This window comes from Ambystoma mexicanum, chromosome 14, assembly GCF_040938575.1.
Source record: "Ambystoma mexicanum isolate Mex_15411 chromosome 14, UKY_AmexF1_1, whole genome shotgun sequence".
NCBI classification, from domain to species: domain Eukaryota; kingdom Metazoa; phylum Chordata; class Amphibia; order Caudata; family Ambystomatidae; genus Ambystoma; species Ambystoma mexicanum.
Window position 1 is genome coordinate 170,303,251 of NC_090940.1, and position 21,838 is coordinate 170,325,088.

At 46.4% G+C, this 21,838-nt stretch overlaps 1 protein-coding gene and 1 pseudogene across 2 annotated transcripts in view; both read left to right on the forward strand.

The window, feature by feature from the left end:
- Positions 1 to 21,838, forward strand: part of CAPN3 (calpain 3) — a 338,459-nt gene that overhangs the window by 300,198 nt on the left and 16,423 nt on the right. For both annotated transcript variants that reach the window (XM_069638824.1, XM_069638823.1), the window contains one exon: positions 8,482 to 8,560. In XM_069638824.1, coding sequence (XP_069494925.1) covers positions 8,482 to 8,560 — 79 coding nt within the window. The remainder of the gene's footprint in view (positions 1 to 8,481; positions 8,561 to 21,838) is intronic.
- LOC138527565 (tektin-4-like) lies at positions 2,027 to 2,975 on the forward strand (annotated as a pseudogene).

A 21,838-nucleotide genomic window follows, 5' to 3' on the forward strand; every position in this document is an offset into this window, starting at 1 on the left:
GGAATGGGTGCAGCAACGATCAAAGAATCTGCAGAGTCCTAAACTGTCATCCTGTGTCTCCTGCAAGAATGTCCCCATCTCACACACTGCACTGTCCTAACGTGAATGTCAGGGGGACACAGATGGCATCCGCGGGGTGTTATAGGGTTCTGGCAAACCTTGTAAGGGAGTAGAAAACAGGCTGCAGGGACTTATGGCATGACTATTATCTATGTTTGTTAACGATTGGGGTTTGTGCATAGTGTAATAAATTCTTGGGTTCACCAGCACCACCAATCGCAACACATCAGTGCCCATCGTGCAAAATAAATGATTGCCTTTGTGTTCTCAGAAGAAACAGATCATTGGTTTTAATCTCAGTGCAACCGTTTCTAAGAAGTAAGGACAATATGGAGAGTATTCTCAGCTAAAGAAGCGGGTTTAATGAAGGGAGTTAGTCACATGTACAAACATTGTAAACTGATTATTTTATAAAATTGTACAATGATCATTTCGATGGGTCACTTTAGTATCTATTGTGGCAATAACATGAACCATACAACTGTTTCACTGAACACAGAACATTGTCAAAACCTAGACTAACCATATTTATTTTCTGATAGGTTATCATTCCCAAATGTACAGTCTGGTATACCCAGATTGCACGCTTTCACAATATTCCTATGAGAAAGGGAGAACCACACCAATGAGGTTTCCTAGCTGTTTTGCATAAAAATCAAAGCGCATTTTGGAAACATAAAAATGGCTGCAGATATTTGGCAAACATGGCTGTGATTAAAGTGGTGCATGCTTGAATCACTGAGTGCATAATGCACAGTGGGCTTGGTGCTCATTTCATTTTTCACTGCACTCGCCATAACTTTACAGTGTATGTAACCATGTACCCTTTGTACCGCTTTGAAAGTTAGGACAAAATGGCTCTGATATCTGTCACTGCATTCTGGTACAAAAGCAGTCCTGGTTCTCCTTGGAGACCACGCTTGCTGTTGCATTGCTTGGTTTGAGAACCTCACAGCATTTTAGACAAGGAGGGGGGCTGTGTTTCTGGTAAGCAGGTGTGTGTTTAGTGGACTGTGTGCATGTCCAATCCCAGGTGCACTGGGCTGTAACATTGGGTATATTTCAAGAATCTGTCTGGCCTGGGTGATTGCCCCATTCTTAGGTGACTGAATTATACACAAATTGCACTCCAAAGGGAGTGAGTGGTGAGCCAGCAAAAGAGAAAGTGAGAGGTACATAGGGTTAAGAACTCCTTTTAGAGGACAAAGGGGATGGAGGTGCTAGTGCAAAAATGTCAGTCCCTCTTTTTAGGGTGGGGTAAAACAGTCTAAATGAGGTCTCCAGCAATTGCTAAACTCTGCTATTGTGGAGCAGTAAACTTTGACTTGAGATGAAATGGTAATTTTTTCGTTTGAAAATGTGCATGCCTTCTAGGAAATCATTTGTTCAAGACAAGAATGTGTGTGTATATATATATATAAAGCTGGATATGAAACAAGAATACTGGCTGATGATGGATTGATTTATTGGAAGGAGACATGCTGACGTCCTGACCACCTCACGAGTGCCGTCCCTGTGTGGAGAAGTGCATCGACTTTTCCCTTTTCTTTGAAATATATATATATATCTCAAGCCGGCCGTCTTGGCTCCCGCGGGGCCAGTGCTGATCCCGCGCTCCCCTGCCCCGCAGACCATACCGCCATGCTCTCTCCCCCCACCAGGGCCCTGCGAGCCGTCTCTCCCTCTTTCATCCTCCGGGCTCGCCACCGCCGGCTTCCGCACCGCCAAGTACCTGCTGGACGAGTACAAGATAAGGTGCCAGGCCGGTTTTGCCCAGGCCTTCGCCGACTGCGACTCCTCAGAGCATGGATGGTACGAGTCGAAACGGCTGGCGGCCAGTTAGCAGCACAGCCAGGCTAGGGCCACCCGGGCGCTGGGTGAGCGGCTGCAGGACCTGCACTTCTGGCGCTCTGAGCTGTCTCGCGAGATCAGCGACCTGCCATCCGAGACCGACCTGCTGGTGCAGCAGAAGCGGCAGCTGGAGCGCGCCATGGATGCCAGCGAGGTGCTAGCCACCATCACCAGCGACAACCTGCAGTGCCGAGAGCGCAGGCTGGGGCCCGACCTGGTGCGAGACCAGGTGGAAGAGGAGCTGCTCCGGGAACTGGAACTGGTGCGAAACGTGCAGGAACTTCTGAAGAGAACTCTGGAGCAGACGGTCATGCAGATCTGGTTGAACAGGGATGCTAAACAAACTCTTGAGATGGACTGGTCAGATAAGGTCGAAGTCTATGACATTGACACAAATGTGGCAGATACAATAACCAGAGCATGGAGATCCAGTTCCATCTGAATTCTTCAAAGTTTGAGGACAATGCCTCTACTCCAGAATTCTGGGCCCAGTTCAGCCATGACAACATCTGCAAGGCAGAGCATGAGAGGATGGCCTCCATTAATCTACAGACTCTAATAGACAACATTCTTCAAGACACAGCAGAAGACTTGCGCGTGCAGGCCGCAGCGGTAGATAAGGCTTTCGCCAAGCGCTGTGAGGAGGTGGAAGATGCTAAGCGCAAACTGGAAAATCAACTGTCAAAGACCCTGGAAGAGATTGCCAAGCAGGAGATGAACATTGCTTCGCTGAAGCAGGCCATCAAGGATAAGCAGGCACCACTGAAGGTTGCGCAGACCCGCCTGTATCAGAGAACTCACAGACCCAATGTGGAACTCTGCAAGGATGCAGTGCAGTTCAGATTGGTCAACGAAGTTGCGGAACTATTGGAATCCATTTGCTGTCTGCAGCAGCAGCTGGAAGAGTCTGAGCAGGCCCTGATCAACATGGAAGACACTAGACTGTCTTTTGTCAAGGAGATGGCCATAAAAGCCAATAGCATGTTCATTGACAGGGAGAAAAGCATGGCCCACCGCACCAGGTATCCCACGCTTTTGAGGCTCACTGGCTACCAATGATTCGGTTTTTTTAATAGCAAGAGTAGACGCTATACACTTGCAGAAGATTTTGTTTTGTGCAATAATTGGGTGCTAAAAGGCTATATTTACTCTGAAGTATTCTCGATTGATACCTTACTATCACAAATAAAAACAATCAGGAAGTGTATCACATATTGCTGCAGGCCTTAAATATTTTATTGTAACTTCAAGCAACTTGAAAATTATTATTACAAATATAAATATTTCAAAGCAATGGTTAAAAAAAAGGGGAAAACAGCCGACCTCCTGCACTCCAATCGATCTGCGCGCTCCTCTGTGCTGCGCCAAATCTCGAAAAAAACAGCCTGACTCGGTCGATTTCCTCACAATGTCCAAAGTTTATTAAATTATTAAACCATTTTTTAAAATATAAAAAAGAACGCTCGTATGACGCGTTTCGCAGCATGCTCGCTGCTTGTTCACATACAAAAGTTTAAAGTACCCAGGGTGATACATGTATTCATACACACTCTAAGTCTCTATGGTTTCCACTCCACAGTTTTCCCTTTTCTCTTTCCTCTTTTCTCCACATTCAATGCATTGAGTATGATGTTTTAGACACAGATACTATGGCAGCCATTTTAAGATGGGTTCTAAACCACTAGTGGTATACTTATAAAACTCTTATATAAGCTTGATATGCTTTCTCGCTAATAAATGCAATTGGCCATTTAAAAAAAAAATATGTAATATATACCATGCATAGAGGCTATTTTCCTAAGTAGAAAATACAGATTGTAAAAGATTTTTTTTTTGGCTAAATGCATCGGAACCATGACAACAACAATCGTTATTTTCACAACAAAGTGCATAGTGCTTGAAAAGTGCTTGGTTCGTCAATAAGAGCATAGCAGCCATTTTTTTGTCACTATAACCATAAAGTGCTTAATGCATAAAGATAAAAATATAGCTGCCCATATTTTCATTCTGATTATAAAGTGCTCCGTGCCTTCTTGCAAAATGTGCACCCTAGAGTGTATCATGCATAATCATTATAGCAGCCATAGCGATTGTTTCCAAAATGGGATGCTCTATGCCAATCCTGTAATGTACTCCAAGCTTGAAAAATAAGCAATAGTTTCTAGTTTCAGTTTGGTGGGGAGCATATCATGCTTATGTTAATGCCTTTCTACACTATATATCATATGCCCCATGTTTGGGGCAAACTGAAAATAGACTGGGCGTGCTTGAGATATTCCAGCAATAGTCTATATTTGTACTCAGGATCCCAGCTATCACCAGCATTACACATCTCAACCACATGGATATATGTCATGAATCTAATTTGACAACTGTAGACAAATCAAATAAGAAACCAACACAAGACTGTGCTTCAATACCTAATCACCAATTAAAAAATGGAGAATAGCATACTGCCATCTCTGAAAATTCTGCAGTGAAACTACAACAATCCTATGAAGAAAATTCTGACATTTTCATTAACATCGGTTTACTATTTGATGATAGGACACACTTTTTTCCTTATTTCTTTAACATACTGTTTGTAGATGCAAATAGAGACCTATTTTGAGAAAAGATGTAAAGAACAGCTACACTTGCTTCAGACTTATATATTAGTTCAAGTTCCTAAAAACGTGTACAATTCTTCATCCAAATTGTGTCCCTTTTTGGCTTTTTCGTTTCAAAATCTAAAATGAATCTTGTTTCCATTTGTCAGAGTTCTAATTCTCGGTTGCCCCCTTTAGGATTTTCTTTCACGTGATGTACACCAAAAAATCTGAAACTTTCAGTTTTCCCTCCATGGACTTCTTTAAAGTGTACTGCCATTGGGTATGAAACATCAAAATTCTTGATTGCTCCCATGTGCTGTAGAACTCTATTTTAACTTCCCAATGGTACTTCCAATGTACCATAACTTGCACGAGCACGTGAGGGCATATACTACAGATTCTGTTTTGCATGTAATTCTCGCTTTTAATTCCACTATATGACCCAATACTGGATGTATTTAAGTGGTGTTGTTCATGGCATGATGACAGGCTTTACACTTTGAACACTTGAAGAAGCCATTTCCATTTCCGGTTAGCCACGTACCGGTATTTAATGTTTTAGTTACAGGGGGCATATAGCTGCTGACAAGTAGATCTTTAATGGAACAAGACTTTCCATGCATAATGTTGATCCTTTCTCCTATGTGTGATGACAAAACTTCATCCGATCGTAGCACATTCCAATGTCGCTGGAGTATCTTTCGTATGGCACCCGAATGTGTGCCATATGTTAGGATGAGCCGAATAGCGTTTTCTTTGTCTGTTTCTTCTAAAGTTTGATTTGTTAGAAGTAGCTCTGTTCGGTTAAAATTCCGAGCTTTTAGGTACGCTCTTTCCAATATGGCTTTTGGATATCTTAGTTTTTTTAAATGTATTGCAGTTAATCTACATTCTTTATCGAAACAGTCCAAGTTTGAACAGTTCCGTCGGATTCTAACAAACTCGCCATATGGGATGCTCCATTTCAAAGCAGTAGGATGGTTACTGTTTGCTAGTAACGGCATATTGGAGCTAGTCGGTTTCCGATGGAGTTCAGTAATTATTTCATGTTTGCCTGATTTTACTACAACATCAAGAAAAATGATTGACTCTCGACTATGTGTTTCTGTGAAAAGTAGTTTCAGATCGTAAGTATTTAGAATTTTCACAAAACCAAGCCAATCTTTATCATCTCCATTCCATAGGATAAACAGATCATCAATGAATCTCAGCCAAAGGACCAACTGATCGGTGTATTTGCTGTTGGTTTCAGTCCATACTGTTGTTTTTTCCCACCAGCCTATTGTTAAATTAGCGTAGGGCGGAGCAAAGCTAGTCCCCATGGCCGTGCCTCTCAACTGATTATAGAATTTATTGTTAAATAAAAAGACATTGTTGGTTAAACATAAGTCTAACATTTCCATAATCATTTGGCCATGTGAGAGATAATTAACTGATCTACTGTCCAAAAAAATGTTTGCACGCTGTTTTTCCATTGCAGTGCTCAATTGATGTGTATAGCGACACTACGTATAGAATATATATTGCCTCTGTTTAATCTTTTGAAGTGTAAAAGCAGTGGGAGGTCTGGGGTGGGGGTGGTCTAAAGAGGACATTGCGGGTTAGATACAAAGTTGTTCAAACCACACCAAATTGTCTCCTATGCAAAGGGTCATGGACTAACCATGTATTTTCTGTATTTCTATGTGCTCTTATAAAGCGCAACCCTAGCTGGAAAGCATTGGAGCACTGTACAAGAGGGTGCAGACATAAGATACAATTAGAATGATGGACTATTATGGGTACAGTGATGAACTGTAAGCAGTGATTCAATTTCAGGAAAAAATAGAGACAATAAATGAAGGGGTATAAATAATTACAAATATAAAGAAGGTAAAAAAATGACAGGATGAAAAAATAATGAAATGTAGACAATAATATAGTATTGCAGGTTTGGAAAACAATAGCAAAACAAGGGTACAGTTCAATGAAAGAAGGGGCCCTCTTTAGGTCAAGTGTCAGAAGAATGCATGTTAGGAAAGGTATATAAAGGGAAAAAAACAAATGTAAAAACATTTGAAGAAGAGGATTAGCATTACCGAAAAATCCACTAGATGGCAATGTAAGACCAAAGAAGGTATATGTATGTATGTATGTATGTAGAAAACAGGCACATTGTAATGTGACTCGCAATATTTATTACAACTTTATCAGCAGCTCATTAAAAAGGCATTGGTGATTTTCTCAGCGAGAAAATAACATATAGGGCCTAATTCACAGAAGCATTTTATAATGGCAAAACCCCATTGGAAAACGCTCTGTGAATCAGGGCCATAACCTGCTGAGCATTTGGAGAGAGCAGGCATATAGAAGAAAACGGGCAGGAGCCAACGATTAGGAAAAGAAAGGTGGGCACCTTTATGGTGTTGTGTATTGTGTTTGTTGATGTTGTATTGTCTGTTGTAGTTGGATATTTGGAATTTGTATTGTGGAATAGAGATTTGTAGTAGTTTTATTAAGGTTTACTTTTATGAATCTTAACACTGTTATATTTGATTGTTTAGCAAATATATGTATTTTACAATCTGAGTGCAAATCCCTGATGTAATGGATGTGTTGATGTTACCTTTCTTTTGTATGACTTGTTCTGAAATAATAAATAAAGTGATAAAAAAAGAAAGGTGGGCACAGAAATCAAAAGGCCAAGGCAAAGACCTACAAGGAAACAAAAGTAATCAACAAGTGAACAAAAGAAAGATGAAAACATGTTACAAACAGACTACAAAGATCACTTTCAAAACACATTTAATCCAGTTAATACCAATATGTGAAAAACATCTAATATGTAAGGGGAAATACATACATTTGTTGACATACAATTAACAATATGTCAGTTTTGATAGGAAATAGAGGGCAATGTAGTGATAGATGAAGTAGGCCTCCTGCCAGAGTGAGTCAGTTTCACAAAGGCACCAATGGGACAAGGAAGGAAAGTATATGGGACACATGGGGCTACATGCATGTTTACATGCCCCCTCACACCACTAGCAGCCACGTGGGGCTGCATTTTGGATTGCTCAGACCGGTTTCCTCCTGGCGTCTCAAAGAGACTTCAAGGTGGAACACGGTAAGTTCCAATGTAGTGAAGTAGGTACATTCTTGACTACAGAACAAGCACAGCAGGGTTCTCAGTCGAGCATTCCCACTTGAACAAACTGTTTGATACCCGACTTTCCGGCCAGATCCTCATATCCCATACCGTTAAAAAAATAAAAATTATGGCTTAGAAACATAGCTGACCACCAGTATTGAGTGGGGGAAAACGTGTGCATGTTAACAATGACCAAAGAAATCCAGTACTGCTTTAATCGAAAATGGTGGCCATGAGGTTTTAAGAGACCCTCCAAGTGGCAGTAATCCTCTGGCTTGGAATCTCTCCCTTCTAAACTGCGATTTCCCCTTACTCACATTGGGCCTCATTACAAGTCAGCCGGTCCGGAAACAACGGTGCCGGTAAATCCACAGCCACCATTGTTTCCGGACCAGCAGATTCCGAGTCATGCAGGTGGGAGGAGTCACGCCCGCCCGGTGTGACCTGGCGGGAGTAACACCACCCGCCTGCAGGAGGACATGGAATCACTGGCTCTTTCATAGATGGAACCGATGTTTCCATGGTCCCCATCCCCATGGAGTCCTTAGGCACTCCATGGGAATGGGGATTTACAGAATTCCGCCTCCAGAATTACCGGATCACCGGGGTTGTAATGCCCCGGTGATTCCGGCAATCACGGAAGCGGAATGGTATTAGCTGTTCGGCGGCAGCTGCCGGTTTTTCAAGCACGGCTACCGCTGGACTCGTAATGAGGGCCTTTGTGTTGTACATTGCACATTTTCTACCTTGTTCAGATGTTCCAGCTTCAATTTAGGAATTGGTTTTGACTAATTGGTCAATTTTGAAATGTTTTATTATGACACATGCACTCTTTTTTTTTTAATATAGAAAATCTTTGCACGCTATGATGCAGATGTTTCGGGCACCATTAACAGCTATGAAATGCGCAACGCAGTCAATGAAGCAGGTAATGTTCTCATAGGCGTGCCCAATAGCCCCATGATTGCCTTGGCCTTCCCTCTTTCCATCTGAGGAGCAGGTGAGTGCGCCCCCATCCGCGACCCCATTCCGCGTGTCCTTTTGTGTATTTCTCCCCCCCCCCCCAGCCCCACGTTGCCCCGTGGTTCCCTGCCTCTCTCTTCCGGAATCCCTCGCCCGCTCAGCCTCCCAGCCCGCCCCCCAGCCCTGATTGGTCACCTAGTTTAGCGTTGCTGGGTCTAGCGACCGGCGCCACTGCACCTACTCCTCTTTCCATCTGAGGAGCAGGTGAGTGCGCCCCCATCCGCGACCCCATTCCGCGTGTCCTTTTGTGTATTTCTCCCCCCCCCCCGGCCCCGCGTTGCCCCGTGGTTCCCTGCCTCTCTCTTCCGGAATCCCTCGCCTGCCCGCCTCCCAGCCCGCCCCCCAGCCCTGATTGGTCACCTTGTTTAGCGTTGCTGGGTCTAGCGACCGGCGCCACTGCACCTACTCCTCTTTCCATCTGAGGAGCAGGTGAGTGCGCCCCCATCCGCGACCCCATTCCGCGTGTCCTTTTGTGTATTTCTCCCCCCCCCCGGCCCCGCGTTGCCCCGTGGTTCCCTGCCTCTCTCTTCCGGAATCCCTCGCCCGCCCGCCTCCCAGCCCGCCCCCCAGCCCTGATTGGTCACCTAGTTTAGCGTTGCTGGGTCTAGCGACCGGCGCCACTGCACCTACTCCTCTTTCCATCTGAGGAGCAGGTGAGTGCGCCCCCATCCGCGACCCCATTCCGCGTGTCCTTTTGTGTATTTCTCCCCCCCCCCGGCCCCGCGTTGCCCCGTGGTTCCCTGCCTCTCTCTTCCGGAATCCCTCGCCCGCCCGCCTCCCAGCCCGCCCCCCAGCCCTGATTGGTCACCTAGTTTAGCGTTGCTGGGTCTAGCGACCGGCGCCACTGCACCTACTCCTCTTTCCATCTGAGGAGCAGGTGAGTGCGCCCCCATCCGCGACCCCATTCCGCGTGTCCTTTTGTGTATTTCTCCCCCCCCCCCGGCCCCGCGTTGCCCCGTGGTTCCCTGCCTCTCTCTTCCGGAATCCCTCGCCCGCCCGCCTCCCAGCCCGCCCCCCAGCCCTGATTGGTCACCTAGTTTAGCGTTGCTGGGTCTAGCGACCGGCACCACTGCACCTACTCCTCTTTCCATCTGAGGAGCAGGTGAGTGCGCCCCCATCCGCGACCCCATTCCGCGTGTCCTTTTGTGTATTTCTCCCCCCCCGGCCCCGCGTTGCCCCGTGGTTCCCTGCCTCTCTCTTCCGGAATCCCTCGCCCGCCCGCCTCCCAGCCCTGATTGGCCCTGACAAGAAGATCTGCACTCATTACCAGTCCCTCCAGGGCAGCCCTCTGCCCGGCAGCCCATCGGCTAAGGACCTGAGGCAAAGGACGGCTCCTACAGAGACGGCTCCAGGTTGTATCTGCAGGTATCAGCAGGAGAAGCAAGAAGCCAACATCAAGTAAGTGTGGAAAGGGCGGTGCCAGAAGCAATTACTTCAGGCCATACTACCCTACCACTCAACTAACAAAGCATCGCCACTGTAAATTCACTATATTCGCCTTCTGAATCTCTGCCCTCTGTATGTGAAATTTGCATCTGGAAGTTGTACCCAATAACCTATAAGTGTATTTAGAAATTGTGCCCAATAGCCTCTCTGAGTAAAATTGCATTTAGAAGTGTTATCAAGTGCATTCAGTAGTGTGCCCAACTGTATTTAATACTGCTCCCAATTGCACTCAGGAGTTGCGCCCATTAGCCTCCTTGGAGAAAGTTGCATTTAGAAGTGTTCCCAATTACATTTAAGCACTGCGCCCAATAGCCTCTCGGAGGCAAATTGCATTTCGAACTGTTCCCAATTGCATTCAGGAGTTGCGCCCAATAGCCTCTCTGAGGAAAACCACATTTAGAAGTGTTCCCAATTGCATTTAGGTGCTGCGCCCAATAACCTCTCTGAAGAAAGTTGCATCTAGAAGTGCTCCCAATTGCATTTAGGTGCTGTGCCCATTAGCCTCTCTGAGGAAAGTCGCATGTAGAATTACTCACAATTGCATCTAGCTGTGTTCCCACATTTAGGTATTGTGCCCATTAGCCTGAGGAAAGTTGCATGTAGAAGTTGCACCAATCATGAGTGCAACCACTCCACCAGAATCAGTCAGAAACACCACCCATGGACCACCCCCACTCTCCGATCTGTCCCCCGTCCCCTCCCGCCGCACCCAAACAAACCCCCCCACCCTATCTCGCACCCCCTGCTCTTCCCCTCTCCAAACACCAAGCAAGGGGGGCACGATGGCGAGCCACCCACCCCAAGACCACTCATCCTCTGAACCCCACCCCTGACCCACCAGCATTACCCATACCCGCTCCCCTCACGATCATACCTGTCACACCCCACCCTGCAATCACCCAACTCCCGCCCTCCCCTTATACCCCAGCCACCATCCCCACTCGACCTCACTCGTTCCCCTCCCTAAAAACTGCACGGCTAGCCCTAGCAAGAACCGAAGCTGACTCCCACTCACCCTCCGACCCCCCCACTCTCTCCCACACACCAGCCGCAGCAAGGAAACTGAAGAGGAAACGTTCCTGGTCCCCCTCAATCTCACAGCACTCCTCGCCCCCCCTATCTCGACCAACCACATCTATCCCGCAATCCCCCCTCTCCCCCGCGGCCTCCCCCCACCTGAAACCCCTCTCCCTCGATTTCTCATCAGCTGCAACTGAAACCCCTTACCGTCAACATCCCTCTTTCAAATCCCCCTTCCAAAACCCGATCATCCTATCACACGCAGCCTCCCAACCCCTCCCGAAGCCTGCCAATCTCTCTGCTCGCCCACTATTCCCATCCATCATCACCCAACCCACCCTCCCCCCCCAAACTCTCCACCACTGCACCCTCACCCCCCACCACCAAGATCATCCCCGACTGCCGATGTGAACTGCATCCTATTTAACGCCCGATCAATAGCAAAAAACAGACACTCCATCTTTGACCTCCTCACCTCTGACAAACCAGACCTAGTTTTCATCACTGAAACTTGGCTCTCTGACGACTTCGGCCCAATCGCCCACGAAGCCTTTCCCCCCAACTACTCCCTCATCCCACTGAACCGTCCGTCCAGGGGAGGAGGGCTAGCATTCGTCTTCAAATCTCTCTTTCGCGCCTCAATCATCAATAACCAACCCTCCATTCCATCCTGCGAATCTCTCCTTGTTAAACTATCCCTCTCACCATCGCTCTCACATAGCTTCCTAATAATCTACAGGCCCCCAGGCTACGATAGACACTTCGCAAATAACCTGTGCGACTCTATCGCCACCCTCCAAATAAACCATCCCAACCTCACCCTTCTTGGAGACTTCAACATATGGCTCGACATCCCCACCAACCCTATGACATACTCCCTGGTTGACGGATTAGATGCAATTAACCTCCAACCCCACATAAACGGACCGACCCACTACAAAGGACACACTCTCGATGCCATCTTTAGCTCCAACAACCTGATTCAGCTAATGCCGCCCACCCCTATCATCTGGTCCGATCACTACATTCTCTCTTTCACCATCCACTCACCCGAACCCCTCCCCCTACTCGTATCCGAACCTCCTAACATAGGCAAATGCTGGAAGAAACTAATAATCACCCCAGACCTAGCCGAGGTTCTCCTCCAGTCTCCACCACCATCCTACCCTCTCAACAACCATCTCACCCCTGAGGCCCTTGATTCATGGCTTAGCGCATCTCTGATGCGCCTCACCCCCCCCTGCAAACCATCAATCCGCCGTGGCCCTTTCCCCAGATGGTTCACTCCTGAGCTGAAGACCACTAAACGACTATACAAACACCTAGAACGCAAATGGCATAAAGAGAAAACCCATGAGAGCAGGACCACCTTAGCCCGACACCTGTATCGGTACAAAGCCGAAATCCGGAAAACAAAAAAGGCCCACTACAACTCCCGATTCCTAAACTGCAAAAACCCAAGCAAAGAACTCCACAAAATTATCTCCGAATTCACCAACCCAGCTTGTAACACAACCATCCCGACCGCATCGCAATCACTCTGTGACTCACTCTCCCTCCACTTCTACTCCACTGCTATAGAAAGGACAAATACTCTAACCTCCAAACTAGCACTCTTACAGCCACTAGACAATCCTCAGCCCTTACCACCCAACCCATCAGCTACAACCTCCACGCAACCAACGTTCGACTCCTTCAGTCCATTAACAACAGAACAGTTTCTCAAACTCCTATCTGCCCGCAAACCATCCGGATCACCATTGGACCCATGCCCTGCCACTACCCTTAAAGAAATCTTTGCCTCCACCTGTGCAGGAGAACACGCAAGATCTATCATAAATGCTTCCCTCTCCTCCGGTACCTTTCCAGACGCATTCAAATTGGCGCACGTCAAACCCCTGATCAAAAAACCCTCGCTCGACCCGCTCGAGCCCAAAAACTACCGCCCCATATCAAACACCAGGTTCCTCGCCAAACTCATTGACCGAACCGCCTACTCTCAACTTAACGCCTTTGTTGAAGCCAACAAACTCCTAGACCCCGCCCAATCAGGCTTCAGAACCTGTCACGGAACTGAAACCACCCTAACCTCTATCTGGGACGACCTTAAAATGACTGCTGACTCCGCGGGTTGCGCCGCACTAATTCTTCTCGACCTATCAGCCGCCTTTGACACGATCAATCACTCAATACTCCTTGATCGCCTCCACTCCCTAGGAATACGTGGAACCGCCCTCAAATGGATAGCCTCATTCCTCAAGGACAGGCACCAAATAACGACACTCTCCAACTTTACCTCCCAAGCCCGACCAGTTGACACAAGAGTCCCACAAGGAGCGTGTCTATCTGCCCTCCTCTTCAATCTCTACCTGACCACCCTCCCACCGATAATTCGTGCACACAACATCCTATGTTACAACTACGCCGATGACACACAACTGATTCTAAAATTCTTGAACAGAATCCTAACTCACAACCTGACCTGGCATCCTGCCTCCTTAACATTGAACGCTGGATGACCCAAAACCACCTCCTGTTAAACCCCTCCAAAACAGAAATCATGGTGTGCGGCAACCAAGATCTTCTCCCGCACCCTCTGCCCTGGCCATCCGCCATGGGCAACTCACCGATACCCTCCAACACAGTGAAAAATCTTGGATGCACCCTAGACTCTGACCTAACACTCTCGCGCCAAGTCAACAATGTCTCAAAGTCCTGCCACTACCACCTTAAAAACCTTAGGCGCATCTTTCCATATCTATCATTTCCTAACAGAGTCTCTGCGGTACAATCAATCGTCATCTCACGGCTGGACTACGGCAACCCCCTATACCTCGGAATCCATGCCCACCAAATGAACAAACTTCAAAGAGCACAAAACGCGGCGGCCAAAGTGCTACTTGCGTTTGGTCCAAGAGACCACGTATCCCCAGCCCTCAAGACACTCCACTGGCTTCCAGTAGCCCGTAGGGTAGCATTCAAAACCCTATGCCTCACCCATCGAGCAGTACATAAAACTGGCCCACAATATCTTCAAGAAAAACTAATAGCTTATCACCCCACTCGCACCCTCAGATCAAGCACAGCCGGCCTCCTAGTAATTCCTAAGACAAACTCAGTCAGGTTAGGCGGAGCATCATTCTCAGCCCTAGCCCCAACCCTGTGGAACTCTCTCCCACCCCACATCAGGCTAACCGAGGAGCTAACAGCTTTCCGCAAACTTCTGAAAACCTGGCTCTTTCCCTAAAACCAAGACTCTGTATGGAAAATTGTACTTAGAAGTTCGCCCAGTTCCCTCTCTGGGAAAATTGCATTTAGAAGTTGCACACTGAAAGAGCATATAACCCATCACACCACACCCCACGCTTACTCTCTCCTTACATCACCACTCAACTAGAACACAGAGATACTATGACACCATTCGGTATAACTGTTCTCATACGAACATCCACCGCTTACTACACATCATTCTATGTAAACACTGCTGGTCCCACACCCCCAGCCAGGCGTTTTCCTCAGGCCTAACGCAGCCACATCCGTTCCGGATAAATCCTGCCAGAACGAACACATTCTCCTGATCTCTCAACCACCACACCTACCGATAAGAAGCAGCTATTACACGTGTACCGCACAAGCTGCACACATATCCGGTGCTCACACGCACCTTTTGACTCTCCCTACTCTCTCTACTGATCTGAACTTCGGTTCCCAAGGGCGTTCAACCTACCAGCGCCTTCAGACCATACCAATGGTATATAAGGCGCTATATAAGTGCAAAATAACAATAACAATAACAATATGGCTATTTCTCCTGTTTCCCAGTGTTTTTCCTCATTCTGCTGTCTTCTAATCCTTATAACCACCCTGCTCATGAATTTTTTGCCCACACGCTTTTCTCTGTTATTCCTTTCCCCACCTTGTGTGTATGTATCCCTTCTCTCCTAGTCTCTTCCATGCATCCTCCATGCAATATGCTTTCACCCCAAGGCAATATTTTGTGTGGTCCAGCTGTTTCCTTGCAACTCCCTCATTTCTGCTTTTCTCTGCCATGAGCCTCATTCCGAGGTTGGCGGTAGCACGCCGGTGCCACCGGTGGGTTGCCGCTGACCTAGAAACACTGAATCTGCTGCCTGGCTTCCCGGTGCCACCAGGACATTACAAGCCTCAGGAAGTCAGGCGGCAGCTTCGGTAACTCCCCATTCCTGTGGAGTCCCATAGGACTCCTTGGGAGTGGGGAGATGGAAGCACAGTGTTGGTGCTTCCGTGACGACTCTGCCTACCGTGGGCCCAAGCGCCCGGCAGGGTCAGACCTGCCAAGTTCTACGGCCCCTGCAGGCAGACTTGTAGTGTGGCGGTCTGGAAACAAGGGTGCCAGTGAGTTTACCACCACTCTTGCTTCCGGACCGCCACACTCGGAATGAGGCCCATGTCTGGTTGAAGTTTTTTTTTATACATCATTTAACAGTTGCTTCATAAATGGAGCCTAGAAACAGGTAACCTAACTTTGCTTATGGAAAAAAAGAGTAGTGCTATTACCTGTGTGTTTAGAAAGTACACATTGGAATCTGAAAGAGTGCAGTGTGTTTTGCGGTCATGACCCATTCTACTGTTTTGTGCTTCCATTATATGTCTGAGTTATGTATTAAGTGCCCCTGACCTATCCTAGATGATTAGAACCACAGATATGCACACATCCCGCACCTTGCGACTTAAAATCTACAAGGACTGTCTCTGTAAGTGTTGGTGTTAGGGACTGCGTTACCTCTGGAAAATGAAACCACTCTGGAGTGTATTCATAAAGAAAGTACAGTAACAAGCAAGGGGGGTGTAGAGGCAACAGCTGCCACACCCCCACCCCTCAAGCAGCAGCTAAAGACAGTCTCTGAGTGGGCCTATCATGTGATCATGTAAGTGAAATATCAGGTACACCAGAAAGAGGCACTGGCAAGTGTTAGTCGCCCCAACATCAGAAACGTCATTTCACCAAAATGCCTGGGGTAGCGGAAGTGACATCACACGATCCTTGACATCTGATGCCATCACAGGAAGTGATGTCATTTGAACCCATGCTGAAGTGACGTCATGGGAAGTGATGGAACACAACATTTCACCCCTTGACAAAACAGGAAGTGGCATCACATGGCATTGTGACCCTTGACCTCTGACATCACAGGAAGTGATGTAATTTTACCCCATGCCGAGGTGACGTCATGGGAAGTGATGGAACACAACCTTTCACCCCTTGAGAAAACAGGAAGTGCCATTACATAGCATTGCTTCTAAGTACACTAGGAAAAATATGGTTATGATATCACTGTAATGTGATATACATTTCATACAAGAATGGATCACCATATGTATTGTTAACATCAGTGTGTATAGGCCAATATTACCAAATTACTGTGAATGCAAGCAGACGTCCAAGGCCAAATGATAACGATGCTTACGTGCTTTAAATAGAACAAATATACATAGAATATCACCCAACTTGTGTTGGTACTCATTTATCGACCTCAGACAGATGAAAGGCTAAGTAGGCCTTCCCAGGATTTGAACCTGCGACCTGCAGATCACACAAATTGCAGCAGCGAGTGCTCAATCCACTGAGCTATATAACTAGCTATAGGTATCTTACCAGCTATAGTAAAATGAGCAATTACGTCTCTAAAAGTTCTCAAAGTCAGAAAGGAAATTATACTTTTTACTGGATACCATTAAACTGGTAACTGAGATTTAACAGCAGGTCAGTTCATCTGCTGGTCTGTGCAAAGATGGGCACATGTCAAGCGTGCATGGATCTACTTTTCAGGCTTCAGGGGTTTGCAAAATACATACCATTGGGAGCGTTCATAACTGTTAAAGAATTTAGAGTGGCGCATGGAAAGCAGCGCACTCACATGGCATCCTGTACTCTGGGCACTTGTTACCTCATACATGCAAACAAACATCCTGAACAGCATGCCAGGGAGATAGGAAAGATAGACACATTACAACAAAGCATTAATTGTGGCACAATTAAATCAAGGGACACTTTATATGCTATTGTGAAACATTTGTACACTGTACACAAGAGTTTAGGCACAAGGATTATGTCAAGTGACCGAGGACACTGAGATGAAATGTCTTCTGATGATCGTAACGGAGAACGGCAGAAAAAACATGCATAACTGCAATTTGCAAAAAGCAAAATACATAGCTTATTCTACTCTAAATGCTTATCAGAAGTTTTTGTCTGCATCGTGAATTTGAGGTGTTTAAGAACAGACTAAATCAGTGACTCAACCCCTGAAGTGTGCCTGAAATAAACCATTAATGAGTCTAGCAATTATTTATAGGATTTCAGAAAGACAAATTATTTGTTATTCCTATTCTTTCTTATTTAGGGTGACTGCTCAAAGTGTTACACTTCTAGAACCCCCTGTTTTTTTAAAGGGGTCTGAACAAGAAAGCCAGCCACTCCAGAAAGAGAGCCAAAGAGAATTATTATTATTTCTTTTTTCGGGGGGCAGGAAGTGTGACCTCAGGAATCGCAGCTGCCACCACTGGCGACCCCGAAATGGCGTCCTTGCCCAGCATACAGCACCAGGATGTGAAATCCAATTACATCACAAACAGAGCAATCCACAGTACTCATTGGAGGTAGTGTCTTTGCAGCACCTGGCTCCGAAGCAACGTTGCCTATGCCGAAGGATGTAGCATCATCACATCTGTCGAGGCACATGTGCACCCACTGGATCCTCAAGGGGAAACCTAAAAAGGCACACTGGGGCAGCCCTCAATGAGCCACTAGGGGTCCACTCTTGGTCAATTCACAATTGCAAGCGCTTCCTTGGCATCTGTGAAGATGCAATAGCTAGGGGAAATGTGGATAACTGCCAGCTAAGGGGCAACTGTTGCTGGTGGAAGACAGCTTATGTACCAAGGAAGGAGAAAGCATGGTTTTATAGTAAATATGTAGAGTAGCACTCAATTCCTATCGTTCTGTGCAGGGACCGTAGCCCTCCAAGTTTGGGTCTTGTTTGACAGAGAAACCTGTCACAGCCCGTCTGCTGCAAGAGGAGAATGTGGTTGTCGTCTACGCCACAGACTGCACCATAATCGCTGCGTATGTGCATGCAACCACCCAATAGATCTTTTTAAACTGAGGTCTGCTTCAGGAAGTCTCCTCTCAACTCAGAAGCCAAGTGCACATATATAGCTGTTGTACCTCGTGCCCAGTATGTCTTTGTAGAAGTAAAAGACCTTCCAAGCCTGGCGGTTCCGGAAATAAGGGTGGCGTATCAGCGTACCTGCACCCTTTCTGGATCACCAGACTGCAAGTATGCCTGCAGGGGCTGTTGTTCCCGGCAGGTTTGACCTGAAACACCAGCCCCATTAGCCATGGTGCTGGTGCTTTCATGTCCCCATTCCCTTGGAGTCCTATGGGACTCCACAGGAATGGGGACTTACACTTCCCGCCGCCTGATATCCCGGGCTGCCAGGACTGGTAATGTCCCGGTCTCGCCAGGATATCAGGCGGCGGAATGGTGTTACAAGTTTGGCGGCAACACGCCGGTAGAACCGGTGGGTTACCGTTGAACTTGTGATGAGGCCCCTTGTGTTCTTTGCACTCCTGAATTACTTGGGTCTTGGAATTTCCTGATGTTTATGGAGGTAGAAGAAAAGTAACTTTCCCCTCAGAGGGAGTCACATTCACCATTAAACTCCATCTGCCTAATAGTGCCATAAATGTTTCATCATCTGGCAACAATCAGATGCTCGCCATGGAAAAGCATGTGCTCCGGATGAGCACAGCAGTGCTGCTTATTATCCCGGGATACAGTTGTTGTTTAGTCGCTAGGGGGAAGGTTGGGTGCAGCATTTGTGGAAATTGTGGTTATTCTTTAGAGGTGCCGTCTGCAACCTGCACCTCTCCAGGTGTTTTAGATTGCAACTCTCATGATATGTTGCCATTTTCTGTGCTAGTTAGTGTGCCACTATGTTTTTCTAGCATGGATAGATATGTTGCATACACAGTGCCAGATGAATATGCAGTGCATAAAATAATTGTGCTAAAGACACATACAGGAGGCATCTTGCTTTTGCCGTAATAGATCTGCAGGTTACAAGTTTGACTGTGGTGAATATATCTGCAGATGTATAACTATATTGGCCAAAAGAGGAAAGTCGCAAATGTCTCTCCCAGGGGGATGGCACACACGAAGGTCGAACGCCAGAAAGTTACTCCTTGGAATCCAATCACCAAACAGACAAGTCGTTCATTCCTTCAAATAACCAGTTTTATTTAAGACATATAAATTAAAAAAGAGAGAAGAAACACGGTACAAAGCGTTTCGCAGCGCTCTCGCTGCTTGTTCACATGCGCACAATGATCCGCTAACAAGGATCTAATCGTTGTGCACAAGCACGCTCCTGACTCACCAATCCTACTGGGACATGGAAATCTGACCATGAGGTCCTGAGACAAATCACAACAATGGGAACACCACAAGTGACTCTTGCCTTGAAAACGATCAAGTGTCGAAACACGTGTCAGCTGTAGCAAAAAAAAGAAATCCAATGCAAGACAATCTGATGACTCTTAAGATTAATGTAGAGTACACACGACAAATAAGGAGCATTGAACACCCAAACTACTATAGGCATAGCGCGAATTACCAGCACAATTAACTAATTTGTCACCAAACCACATCTGTTACTTTAATCACTGACCCCCAACAGACAATAGCAACAGGGGAGGCACCCAGGCACCCAATTAGGTTACTCAGATCGCAGGCTTTAACTAATAGTAGAAGCATGCGTTCTGTGTAAGCTGCCGATGGCTCCTGTCTGCCGCCTGCTGCCCTCCTAGCAGGATCAGGCTGTGAAAAGGGCCAAGTGCCCCTCAGAGGGTCAAGCTGTTGTTCCTCGAGGCAGGGCTGCAAATCAATATATATATATATTTTTAGCCTTGAAGTGCTTAAAAATGTATTTGGGTCCCTAGGCATAGCACTGGAGAGCTATGCCTGGTGACTAGAGAAAGAGGTTTGGAAGTAGAAATAGTTCACCCTCCTTTATTTTCCTTCTCTTTTAAAGTTCTATTACTTGATTGCAAACTGTAATGGAAGTCTCTTTTTGTAAAAGGTTTTCAGTAACCAAAGACAAATAAAAAAAACAAAAAAGTAATTTAAAAAAAATGTTAAAAGAGAAAATGCATCAAGATCTAGCCTGCCTGAGAGAGCCGCGTGCTACAAGACCTCCTCAGCTTCTGTGTACATGGAGTGATGCTCTCCTGTTAATGTCAGTAATGTTACAAATGTGCCTGGGTGACTCCTGCAGTGGGCCAGGGAGGGGGTGAAATGCCCAGGCGGCAGGAGCATCTTCATACTGACCCCAGACAATGTGCACATCTGAATGACCCTGGATGGTAATCCTGGCACCACCGCAGTCCATGCACCAATGGTCTGTTACGATACCCGCCAGCTGAAGTTGGAGTCCATATCTCATTAGGGTTTGTCCTCTGTGCCACCTGGCAAGAATGCTTTCTCTGTGTTGTGCTGGTGAATTTCTTGATCACTGATGAGTTCATTACAAAAAGAGTTTCCGGCTATTTGACTGTTTGTGATACTGACTTTCCGGCACAGCCGCCAAACAAGCACCAAAACAGGTAGAGTACAAAGTTAGCCTGTGATGGTTTTTCATTGACCTGTCCAGAACAGTTATGTGAGCAGCACATGCAAATCAACAAATCACACACAGGCACCATGCAGATGCATCCATCCACAGATAGCTTACAAGTATACCTACACATTTACAAATGCACGCAGTAAATAACCACAGACTGACACAAACGCACACAATTCCCAAGTGCAGGCCCCTTGCAGTCTCCTCTGCCTTCATGAATTCAAGTGCACAGACCACTTCCCATAAAGTTCACCTTGGGAGCCCAAAGAAAGCCAAGTCCTCCTGGCATCGGCGGCTCTTCAGTGTCCAAGTGCAGGCGCCAGCGCGACCAGACCACCTTCTGTGAGAGCATGTGTCCCGTGCTCACTTCACGCCCTCAGTCGCTCCCTGGGCCACTGGTCACACTTACATTATATAGGACCATGTGCAGGGCATGCTAAAGAAATGTGTCTCATATGTTTTGAAATAGACAGAACCGTTTACCTTGACAGGTAGTTTTCCATGTTATACGCTTTGATAACATCTGGAAACTATAGCACACCTATCTGTGGTTCCATGTAATAATGTCGCCACAAAAATCTCGCCATGCAAAAATATCTTTTTTGTTGCCCCGTCCCCATATATATGGTCACCCAAATAATATCGCCACGACATTTTCGTGGCGATATTATTTACGGCGACCATATATACGGCGATATTATTACCTGATACCCTATCTGTGAAGTCATCCCGGTTCCCCTATGGGGCGCAGGGGGTGCTCAGAGTTAAGGTGACATAGCTTCCAACCCTTTTCGAATTTCAAGTTTTTTTGTGTTAAATCACCACTTTTTCTATTAGCATTTTAAAGAATTTCTTTAAACTATCATTCATCTTTCTATTAAATTACTATTTGCAAATAAATCCGAATTTTGATTTTGTGAACAACTCGGCACACACCATGTGTTAATTACATTGACTGCAATCAGTCAGTAGAACCATTTTTAGTTTTGGCTCTGAGGTGGTGCTTAAGCATCACCGCGAACCCAAAACTATTGGATTGGAGTTGCATTGGCGT